The sequence below is a fragment of the Nelumbo lutea genome, chromosome 5 (genome assembly GCF_056320005.1).
Source record: "Nelumbo lutea isolate HS-2025 chromosome 5, American lotus-T2T, whole genome shotgun sequence".
In the NCBI taxonomy this organism is placed as follows: domain Eukaryota; kingdom Viridiplantae; phylum Streptophyta; class Magnoliopsida; order Proteales; family Nelumbonaceae; genus Nelumbo; species Nelumbo lutea.
This window is the reverse complement of record NC_142688.1, coordinates 85,970,904-85,983,124: the sequence shown is the minus strand read 5'-3', so window position 1 is coordinate 85,983,124 and position 12,221 is coordinate 85,970,904. Positions and strand designations below refer to the sequence as shown.

Sequence of the window (12,221 nt, the reverse complement as noted above, 5' to 3'; positions counted from 1 at the left end):
TGCCAAAATAGATGGGCCCAATCAGACTCAGAGGGGTTAGTAGAAATTGGTGACCAAAACAGAGGAGATACAACCAATTCGAACCCCAGCACCTTCTCTCTAAACATTGCTAGGTCCATTAATGGATATGAACCTATGCCAGATCATTGCAACCTGGGTGACTGAGGTTCAAATCTTGAAAACAATTTCTGTGCAGGGGTAAGGCTGCATATATCTTATCTGTCCCTCCAGACCCTGCATTGGCGAGAGCCTTGTACACTGGGCTGCCCTTTAACCTTAGTCACACCATATCTAATGGGACCAACCCTTGGGAAAGCAATGAAGGCTTTGCTTGATTTTGGAAGGCCACACACCACATACAACTCCACCCAAATTTCAGTAGGATGTCTTGGTGAAAAAGCCACACTGGGTTCACTATGACTAGGTGAGACAGGTTTGCATCTGGGCAAAAACCACCCTTAGGCTTCTCCATCCTTGCCCGCTTAAAAGAAAAATTGGGCACCTGTTCAAAATTTGAACAGTGCATCCTCAAATCATATTCTTGAGGATCTGGGGAAAAACCACCCCTAGGCTTCTCCATCCTTGTCTGCTTAAAAGAAAATTTGTGCGCCTGTTCAAAATTTGAACAGTGCATCCTCATGTCATATTCTTGAGGAGAAACAGGAACCAGAGGGATTAACTGGAGTTCTGATGATGACACAGGAGCTGGAGGCCAAGCATCAGCCATCGTATCGACCACACCATCTCCTTCAACTGGACACAAAAGCTGGCCCCTTCTCTTTCACCTGTGGAGTCTCTTGGAAAAACAGCCACCATGAGTTACCACAACAGACCATTGATCGCCAGAGCCAACCACTGCTCCTGAAAGAGAAAACCACCTCCCAGAGGATCGGCTGAGCTGAATCTTCCCTCCTAAATTAGAAAAACTAAAAATTACAATTCTGCAACTCATTAACCATCTTAAGGAAAACTAAATCCCTTATCTAGACCTATGACTGGCTGTGTAAGGCACACATTGGCAGAGATTAAATGATGAGAAAGCATAGTTGAGTTGTATTTGGTTTTGAAGTGGTGAGATCTTGATTTATGATGACTATGAAGTAGGTCAGCTCTGAGAACCCATATGCAAGACAGAGAGAGAGAGAGAACTTGCAATAGTCCTAGGAAAAAATAAGGGTAAATTACAAAGACCCCCCTTGTACTATGGGGTCAGTGACAAAGTAAGACCCCATGAACTTTAGCCGTTAGACAAAGACCCCCTTGGCCATTAAGTCAGATGACGGAAAGCGTTAAATTACCAAAATACCCCACTAAACTTTTTCTATTTTCTTTTTCTTGCCCTCTTTCTCTTAAAACCTATTTAACCTAGCAAATGGATATCTGGTCCTGCAGAGTGATTAAGTCTTCTAATTCATCCTTTTTCCCATCTTCATCATAAAAGGGGTGCCCTTTATTCCATTAATGTTCTCCATTGAATGTTTCAAAACCGTTGTTTTTATTGTAGCCACTGCACTTAACTTCAATGGAGAAGACAATGAACAGTATAAAAAGGGTAGTTTGGAGATTTAAAAAACTTTAAAGTCAGATGAAAATTTTTTCAAAGTTAACTGACAAAACGTTAACGGAAGGAGGTCTTTGTCTAACGGCTAAAGTTCTGGGCGGTCTTTGTCACAAGAAAAAGTACAGGGGGGACTTTGTCACTGACCTCATGGTACAAGGGGGGTCTTTGTAATTTACCCAAAACATAATGAAAAAGAAAGAACTCACTAGTGCTAATTTCTTTTTGTTCTTACATTACTATTGATTTGTCCTCTTTGGGACAGGTTCTTTGTTACAAAGTGGACTGTATACCTCCCGTTGCAGACCCAACAGAGTAGAGGTATGTTAGGAGCTTCTCTTTGGACAGTGCGCGTACAACCTTTATCCGAGTCATGGTTCCTGATGAATCCTGCCGCAATCATTTTATTTGTATCATTATGTTTTTTTTTTCCTTTTGCTTTCTTTTCTGCACTCCCATCTTGGTACTGGTTGAGTTATATTGGTCATCGGGATAGTTTGTGAATAATGTACTGTATTCTGTATTTGGTGTACCTGAAATCCTTTGGAATACTTAATTCAACAAAGCCTTGACTCAACTACGTGGAATTATTGATATCTATTTGAAGCAGCATATATTATATGGTGAAACACAATTTACGAAAACGGTTTGGCAGTAATAAAAAATGCCATTAGATCATTGTGTTTTGTATATTGAAATGGATGCTCTCTAGGCATATCTTGGAGCAAAAGTTGGAATTTAAAAAAAAAAAATATATATATATATATAGATGTTGGGATTCAAACATGAGGCACCCAAATGAAAAAAAAAAAAAAAAGATTCTTCCACTAAATTAAATTTGTCAAAATTATCTGGGCTTTAATTTCTAACAACTGTAAATTAAATAATTAATTAATCGACATTTTCTTATTAATATTATAATAACCGTAAATTTAAAAAAATAAAATAATTAATTAATCATTGAAATTTGTTATTTCTCACTAAACCATATTTTAATTCTCTTTTTCCAATGCTTTGTTGGCATATCCCAATAGTTTACAATTCACATGAATTATGAAAACATGTATTCTCGTGTGTATTAGTGTATATATCTTACTTGTAATCATTTTTAGACTTATTATGTATTTATGGGATTCATTTGAATTTTACTGACATATTCATGTCTTCATTTTTCACCATATCCAAAGCACATCTGGATATGTCTCCTAAAGTTGTATTTTTTTTATACTCTGCATTTTCAATACTTAAAACCTTAATTACCAAAAGGCAAAACAGTAAAATTCAGTTCAAACACTTCAATTCATGTTATCAAACAGCAATCTTCTACGCATCTGCCTCTCCAATGAAGACCCCTCCCCTAGTTGTATACAAACTTCTTTCTAGTAGGTTCTAGTTGCCTTCTTTACCTCTTCCATCATGATCTTCCCTATTAAGACCTTTTTTTTTTTAATTTTACAAAGGATTTTGGTTCCAACACCTCTACTGTTATCTCAAACATGAACATGAGGTCTCCCATTTCCACCAACCATCAAATAACCCTTGCTAAAGAACTTGTATTTATGTGCCCATTTTGGAGCCCTCGACCATGACCCAAGGTTCAAGGTAATTTCCACCAACACATCGCCGTACAATATGTATCAGTTATTGAACCCACCAATATTTATCTGCCAGTCTTGTCAAGTTGTCATTATCCAAATGACCATAAAATTAGGATATTCTCTGCTTTCTCATGATCCAAATGACCATAAAATTAGGATATTTTCATACTAATAAGAATACCACTGGCTTTTCCCCCATCTTGTAGACAATTATACTAGTTCCCAAGGGCTTTTTTTTTTGTTAAAAAAGCTCCTAAGGGTCTAGTAATACTACTATAGTACTATTACCCTTACCCTCGAGAATCTACCCTATTTGGTTGGTATTCATCTTTCTCTTACACTGTGTTTGATTTGAAAGAAAAAGTAAGAAAAGGCATAGGTTTCTTAGTTTTTCTTTTACCAAACACAGCCTTAGGCTATGTTTGATTTGAAGGTAAAAGTAGGAAAGGAAGGGAAATATAAGAAAACCTTTATAAACCTTGTATAAGTTTCCCTGCTTTTTCCTTCCTTTCTCTATTTTTTCCTTCAAACCAAACGCAGCCTTAGTGTTAATTGGCTCTTTCAGCGTCTCACACAAGAATACCCCAATCTCCATCGTCATGCATTCCACTATCAATCCCATGGTATTCAACCGAAAAAACCAAAGCGGACAGGATGATGTCTATTGTCCAACATCCACCTCCTAAAGCTCCACTACCGTATGCGTGTTAATTGGTACATCCACCACAACTTTCCTGAAAAAATAGATTATACAGCTAGGGGTGTCAACTGGACTGGATTTGGTCCAATCCGGTCCAGTCCAATGTGAATCCATTACAAATGGACCTGGTCCAATCCAGTCCAATGAATATTTTGGACTGATCCAGAGACTGTCCAATCTGTTTCAAATTCCTGTTAATTTAGATTGGTTTCAACTCAAACTGGTCCATTGAGACCGATATTCTTAATTCTTATCTTCTACCAATGGATCAGATATTGGCTCAATCTAATATAAATTCATTATGGATGGACCAGGTCCAATCCAATATGTCATATTGGTCCGTCCAATCCATCCAAATTCATTATGTCTTATTGGTTCATCCAATCTGTCCAAATGGATTTTGATTTGGACAGAGTCCAACCCATACTGGTTCATTGACATCCCTATATACAGCCCCACTAGCTTGTGAAGTGAACAGTGCTCTTAGCCTCTTAACATTATGGAACCCGGTGTCATATGGCAATTGGGAAATGCATGCCAATACAAGGGAGAGGGCCACAATTCACAAGTTACATCATACAGAAAGGCACAGTACTCCACATAGGGGTGGCAAATGGGTGGGTTGGGTTGGGTTGGGTTGGGTAACGGTTGAATATCAACCCACCCATATTGACCCACCAACCCACCATGACCCATCATCAATCCTAGTTAAAGGGTCCTAACCCACCCTAACCCTAACCCACCCATATTGACCCACTTGACCCATCCATATTGACCTTTAACCACCCTCACTCATACTAATGTACCTACTACCCTCACTTATAAATACAAAAATGGGTCGGGACAGCTTATATACACAAAATAATAAATTTTGAAAGAATAATCTATCTCAAGACTGCCACGTGACAAAAATGAATTAGGTAAACTCGTAACCTGAAAATGCAAAAATTGTAGAATATTTGAAAAAAATACCAAAAAATTGTAGAAAAATACAAAAAATACCAAAATTTATGAAAAATACTAAAAATTTCTAAAAAATCAGAAATTTTGCAGAAAAAAAAATCAGAAAATATGCAAAACAATTACTAGAAAATTGTAGGAAATGCATGAAAAACACCAAAAAATTGCAAAATTTATGCAAAAAACACAAAAAATTATAGAAAATGTAGAAAAATACCAAAAAAATTTAGAAAATATAGAAAAATACCAAAACAAATGAAAAATGCAGAAAATACCAAAAATTCAAAAAAATTACAGAAAATTTGCAAAAAATACATAACTTCTATAAAAGTACTTTTCCAAAAGTACTTCTATAAAAGTGCTTTCATAAAAGTAATTCTATAAAAGTGCTTTCATAAAAGTAATTCTATAAAAGTGCTTTCATAAAAGTGCTTTTGTGTAGAATTACTTTTATAAAAGTACTTTTATAAAGTGCTTTTATTCTTTCGTAAAAGTAATTTAATAGAAGTGCTTTAGTGTAAAAGTGCTTTCACAAAAGTACTGTTATGCTTTCATAAAAGTACTTTTACAAAAGTGCTTTTGTGTAAAAGTACTTTTATGCTTTCATAAAAGTATTTTCGTAAAAGTACATTAGTAAAAGTGCTTTCATGTAAAAGTGTTTTTATGCTTTCATAAAAGTGTTTTCGTAAAAGTATTTTCATAGAGTGCTTTTGTAAAAGTACTTTTATCAAAGTTCTTTTGTGTAAAAGTACTTACGTAAACGTGTTTTCATAAAAGTCATTTCATGAAATTACCATATAAAGTACTTAGTAGTCTCTTAAAAAAAGGGTTTTCCATTTCACCCAACTCCTTTCTTACGATCTCCCTACATTATTACATTTATAGTAGTTCATTCCTTAGGTTGTTTTTGGTTGCAATGCAAATAAATTTGTATTGATGCAAAACTATGGCACTGTAAATGATTTGAATGTAAATTCTGACCTATTTTTGTTTGAAATTTTAACTTATTTTGTTTGATTGCAATACAAATGAAGTAAATTAAGGCATGAAGCAAAATAAAATAAAACCCAAAATAAAATTAAACGAGAATTTGCAATTTTTTCATTTGCACTCCCATGACTTTGTACTAGTGCAAATAAAATTGCACTACAACCAAACATAGCCTAAGTCTCACTTTGGAAAGTGTACAAATACAAATATGTACATTACAAATACATACAAAACAATATAAAATGCAAGGTTTTGCACTCTATATATTTGTATTTGTACTCCTTCCAAACTAAGCCTAAAACTATGTACTTTGTACTCAATTTGGAAGGGGTACAAATACAAATATGTAGGGTGCAAAACGATGTACTTTGTATGTATTTGTACTATACATCAAAGTTCAAAATATCGATACAACCTGATATGCTAGTAGGGGTGTATCGGGCTATATCTTGGCTCGCTCTTCTTTTTTTTTTAAGTTTTCTTTCTTTGAAACTTGTTCGAGGGGTCAGTATAAGGCTCGTTTACCCCCTAAAATAGGTGGAACCCTAAAACACCTTGTGTAGTGGCGTATCGAAGGGGCCCTGATATGATATGTATCAGCCAATATGCCCAGACACATGATGAAATTTTAATCTATGTTGTTGTACATATTTGTATTTGTACTCCTTCCAAACTGAGCCTAAAAGAAAATTTCTTAAGGCTAAGTTTAGAAAGAGTTTAGTGATTCCATCGCATTCGCATTCTCATTTCTTAAGGCTAATTTTAATCTCATTTCTCATTGCGTTCCCGAATGCATCTCTGCGTTTAGCGGTTCCATTGCATTCACAAAGTGCTCGACAGGGCAAACCTGAATCACCATTTAATTTTCCTTCAAAACAAGTCTAGTCCTACCAACAACCCTCAACCCACTCTTAACCCTTCAAATCCCCAAAAGCTTTCACCTTACAGGAAGATTGAAAGTCATAGGGCATGGACAACCCTCAAAGAGAGATCCCAGTCTTCCTAGATGAAGAAGAAATCAGGGAAAGGCAAAAGAGGATCGAAGAAAAATGCAAGAAAGCAATCTATGCAAAGGTTATTACGGACAAGCAAATGAATGCTTTCGGTGTACTGCAGAAGGTTAAAAATTTCTGGTTGCATGCAAGTACGAAGTCAAATGGTTAAAAGAGGAGATTCTATGGGATCTCTTTCAAAAAGAAAGTAGATATGCAGTCCTTCATGATGTAGGAGCCCTGGATAATTTAGGGATACCCTTTACTGTTACAACAATGGGAACAAAATGTTATCCCAAGAGCCCTACCCTTCTCAGCGCTCAAGATCTTTATCTGCATAGTAGATGCACCAATGGAAAAGTGATTCTGGTCTTGGGGTGCCAAAATGGTTAGTATTGCAGGTGCACCACTACAAGAGGAAAACGGGGAGTCAGAAATTGAAGATGAAGAACCACGATGGGAGAAAATTTTCAGAATATGAGTTCTATTAGATATAAGGAAACACTTAGCACTGGGGAACTAGGACAAGGATGATAACGGGGTTCCATTTCCAATACGAAAAACTTTCCATTTTCTACAAGCACTACGGGATCATTGGACACCGAGAAACCACATGCACATGCATCTCTGATGAGCAAGCCATGGATCCACTCAAATTCGAGAATCGTTACAAGATGATGTGGAGGAAAAAATATTATATACAATGCGTAGCGGGCTGACATGGCAATTGAGCTGGTTTGGGGGAAAAAAGAAAGTCTTCAGGCATTATTATTAAGGAAATTCAAAATGAAGACCCGCCATCAATAGAAGGAATGGGTTTAGCAGGACAGTGGGCCAGGCAAGCCTAACCGGAAAACCCATACAGGACCATTGAAAACCGCAGTCTCTTTAGACAAAACTTGAGCCCCCTTCCGAAATTCAACTTCACTCGGGATCGTGTGAGTCTCGAAAGCATCTTCAAACCCGACCGAAGAAGCCAAGGAGGAACTCTGACAGTCATGGAAGAGTAGCAGTTAAAAGATAACCAACTATAAGAAATGGAGATTGAAGAGGAGGAAACTCTAGGCGACGGGGAAACCATGGCATAGAACATGGTAAATACGTAGGAAGAGGTACCTCTTTCTCTAATCAATCCTCTATCATGATATGATGCTAGATCTTATTTTCCTGCTATCATTGATGATTTTAGTACTCAAGTCCCTACAAAGAAAACAATGGGTACCAAAATTGGAAGTTTAGAAAGAAATAACAGTGAAAACTCACTCCCTTTTATTGGGAAAGTTCTCCATCCAATGATGAAATTGACTGAGTACCAAATAAATGTTACTCAGATGCGTCAAAAACATTGATTGCATCCAAAAGAAGAAATCTCAAAAAATCAAAAAATAAAATCCCTCAACAACCTAGTCTAGGAGAATCTCTTCAACTGCCCAGAGGATGCGAACCAATTAAGGGGGTACAAAAAATGGATTACCTTGGTAGGTCTTGTGAGGTTTCCAACAAGCGGGCTTTTCTCCTGACACAAATACCAAGCAAAGGGAATCCAAAAACAATTTCTCAATAAGTGGGTTGAGGGGTCTGTCCCGAATCAGACCCCAGGGGCAAAATGAAAATTTTAAGTTGGAATTGTCAAGGGATTGGGTCTCCAGTGACAATTCAGGCTTTAAAGGTGAGACCACCAGAAGAACAAACCCAAATGTAATTTTTCTAATGGAGATGAAGCAGTCTCTTCTAAATTGTAGGAAAAAACTTGTATTCTTAAAAACCTAGCAATGTTGGGGATGTGATGCAATGGGCCTAAAAGGGGGTTTAGCTCTCTTCTGGAAAGAAGGTTTTATCCAAAAATTTATTTATGTTGATAACAATATCATTCACTCGGAGATTTGCAGTGAAGGAAATAAAAATTGGTACTGCTCCATATATGGTGAACCTAAAAGACATAAGAGAAAAGTTTTCCAATAGAAGTGGAGAACCCTAGCAGGTTATGTGAATGGAGCTTGGATGTGTTGTGGAGAACTTAACATGACTTTCAATAAGCAAGAAAATGAAGGAGGGAGACCCTCCAACATGAGAGTTTTAATTTCAAATAAAAAACTCCTAGATGACTGTGGCCTATTTGAAATAAAAAATCATGGCCTTAGATTTACATGGTCAAACAAAAGGGAAGGAAAAGGAAAAATAGAAGCTAAACTATACAGAGCAGTGAGCAACCAAAGATGGCAAGAAATGTTCCCTGAAGCCCATACCAAGACCTTGGTTAGCCTAGATTCTGATCACAACCCAATCCTGATATACACAGAAAGGAATCTAAGAAACATAAAGAGACCTTTTAGAATTGAGCAAATGTGGCTAACCCATGAGAATTCAAGGAAATTGTCCAAGCTATTTGGATAGAAAAACGAGATGGGTTAGCAGAAGATAACCTCCAAACAAACTTGACAAATCTTCAGGAGGGTCTCAGATTGTGGAACAAGAAAATCTTTGGAAATGTCCAAAGCAAAATTGGACAATTGAAACTAGAATTGGAAATGGATCTAAACAAAGGCACTTCCAGGGATGAAATAAAAATCAAAACAATGGAGGCAAACCTTGAAGTTTGGATCAAGAGAGAAGAGCATATCAGAAATCTAGAATCAGGTGGCTTAAGGATGGGCACAAGAACACAAAGTTTTTCCATGCTCAGACCATGAGAAGAAGGAACAAGAATAGGACACTTTGCCTAGAGAATGAGTCAGGAGTTTGGATTGATAACCAAGAGGAGATTGAAGAAATTCTAAATCAGTATTTTGAAAAAAAAAATCAAACCAAAAGGGCACAAGACACTGAGGAAATCCTTAGAAACATGAGTAGAAAATTATCAGTCAAGAAAAGCAATTGGTTGGAAAAGATGATAGAAGAAGAAGAAATCAAGGAAGCCCTATTCTAAATGGCCCCGCTACAAGCCCCGAGACCAAATGGCTTTCAAAATATCTTCTTTCAGAAACAATGGGATGTGGTTGGGCAAGACCTTTGCAAGGCAGTGCAGGAATTCTTTACCACTTCCCATTTAAATAGAGAGATTAACAAAACCTTCATAGCCTTAATTCCTAAAGTTAAACAGCCCACTAAAACCTCCCATTTCAGACCCATCAACCTATGCAACACAAGGTTATAGAAAAAGTTCTTGTGAACAGGGTCAAACCTTTCCTCCACAAAATTATCAGTGAAAATCAGAGTGCTTTTATTCCAAATAGGCAAATCCATGATAACATTCTTATAGCTCATGAAATTATGGACTTTATGAGGAAAACAAGGGGTAAGAAAGCACGCATGGCCTTAAAACTGGATATGAGCAAAGCCTATGACAGAGTGGAATGGAGCTTCTTAAAGAGTGTCCTGCAAAAATTGGGCTTTGGTAACAAATGGATCTCTTAGGTACTAAAATGCATCTCTATAGTCTCCTATCAAGTCCTTTTAAATGTGCCCCTTGTAGATCTTTTATACTTGAAAGAGGAATAAGACAAGGACATCCCTTGTCTCCATACCTCTTCCTTTTTGTGTCTGAAACACTATCCAGTCAACTCCACCACCTTGTTCTATAGAAAAAGATTTCAGGTGTAAAACTAAACAAAAACTACCCAATAATATCCCACCTACTTTTTGCAAATGACAGTTATCTCTTCACAAAGGTAAACCCAACTGACAGTCAAAACCTGGTGGATGCAGTCAAACTTTATGAAAGGGTTTCTGGGCAACAAGTAAATTTCTCCAAATCTGAAATTTTTTTTAGTAGAAACCTTCATCCAAAGTTCCAGAAGCTGCTAGCCAAAAGTTTAAAAATCAAAAGGGTTGACCATCATGGAATCTACTTAGGTTTGCCTACTGCTATTGGAATATCAAAAAAAGATTTGTTCAATCATCGAATTAGGATAATTTAGACCAAAACTTCAAAATGGAATGAACTTCTCTTATCAAATGGAGGGAAAGAAGTTCTCCTGAAAACAGTAGTAGCGGTAATCCCAAATTATTCCATTTCTTGCTTCTTTCTTCCTAAAGCTATATGTCATGAAATGGAAAAATCCCAGAGGAGATTCTAGTGGGGATGTCAAGACAATCATAACAAAATGAACTAGGCTAGCTGGATAAAATTTGCAGAAACAAAAATGAGGGTGGATTAGGTCTCAGAGATCCATTTAGCTTCAACAAAGATCTACTAGCAAAACAAGCTTGAAGACTGTACGGAAGATGAAAACCTTTGGTGTAAGGTCATAAGAGAAAAATACATAAAAAGAAAAAACTTTCTAACAAACAACTTCCAGAAAAAAATGATCTTGGGATTGGCAGAGCATCCTTGTAGGCAAGGAAATACTAAAACTTGGAGCCCTTTGGGAAGTTAATACCAGGGAAAACATAAAGATATAGGGAGATCTTTGTCTAAAGGATTCCCCATATTTCAGATTGACAGGCCCGAGCCCTGATAATAATAGCCCTATTTGGGTCAAAGACATCATTGATCAGGACAGAAGATGTTGGAATTCACTTCACAAAGAAATTTAAGATTTGATAAAAAAAAAATTCCCTTAGCCTCTTGTAACTAGGAAGATAGATTGATATGGAAGGGAAGCAAAAATGGCTATTTCTCAGTCAAATCAGCTTATTATCTTGCCCATAGGAAAAGACCTGATTCCCAAGATAGAAATCCAGTGAATGGTAGAATACATCTTGATAAGATGTCAAATTTGCCTTGGAAGGAGGTCTAGAGGTTAAAAATTGATCCCAAAATCAAAATTTTCTTCTGGAAATGTCTTGGGAATGCGATAGCGATTAAAAAGAACCTAGAAAGGAGGAAAATGGTCCAATCAAGTCTATGTCCAATATGCTCCAAATAACCTGAGACCTTAATCTATGCATTGTTTCATTGTGATCATGCTAGATTGATGTGGTTTGCCTCTTGTTTTGGTTATAACTTAGACACCACGCCAAATGACTTTAGAATTTGGTTTAACTCTTGAATAAACATGTGTAATCAACTGAAAGACAAAAAAGATGATCTCCTCAACTACTCGACTCTTTTGCTTTAGACCACATGAAAATGTAGAAATAGATATATCTTTGAAAATGAAAATCCAAACCCGCACTCATCAATTATCTCTTTCAACAGGGCTTGGAAGGAGAGGAGGATGACTTTGCTAAAAAAATGGCAAGATACTTTGCCAATGTCTAAAGAAGATAGCTCTCTCTTTTTGTGGAAGCCTCCATCCGATACTATTCTAAAAATAAACGTGGATGGCACTTTTGTAAATGTTAGGAAGGCTGGTTTTGGAGTCATTATCAAAGACAACCTGGGTTGCTACAAAGCTCTTTGTTTTGGCCCCTACTTCAGCTCAGTCTCCTCTTCAATCTGAAGCTTTTGCTTGCCTCAAAGGAATCCTTCTTGCAAAAAG

At 36.7% G+C, this 12,221-nt stretch overlaps 1 protein-coding gene across 2 annotated transcripts in view; it reads left to right on the top strand.

The window, feature by feature from the left end:
* LOC148853257 (retinal-binding protein) overlaps window positions 1–2,135 on the top strand; it is a 139,278-nt gene extending 137,143 nt beyond the window's left edge. For both annotated transcript variants that reach the window (XM_088945250.1, XM_088945249.1), the window contains one exon: window positions 1,824–2,135. In XM_088945250.1, the coding sequence (XP_088801376.1) occupies window positions 1,824–1,877 (54 nt within the window). In that variant the 3' untranslated portion in view covers window positions 1,878–2,135. The remainder of the gene's footprint in view (window positions 1–1,823) is intronic.
* Window positions 2,136–12,221: the final 10,086 nt, after the last annotated feature.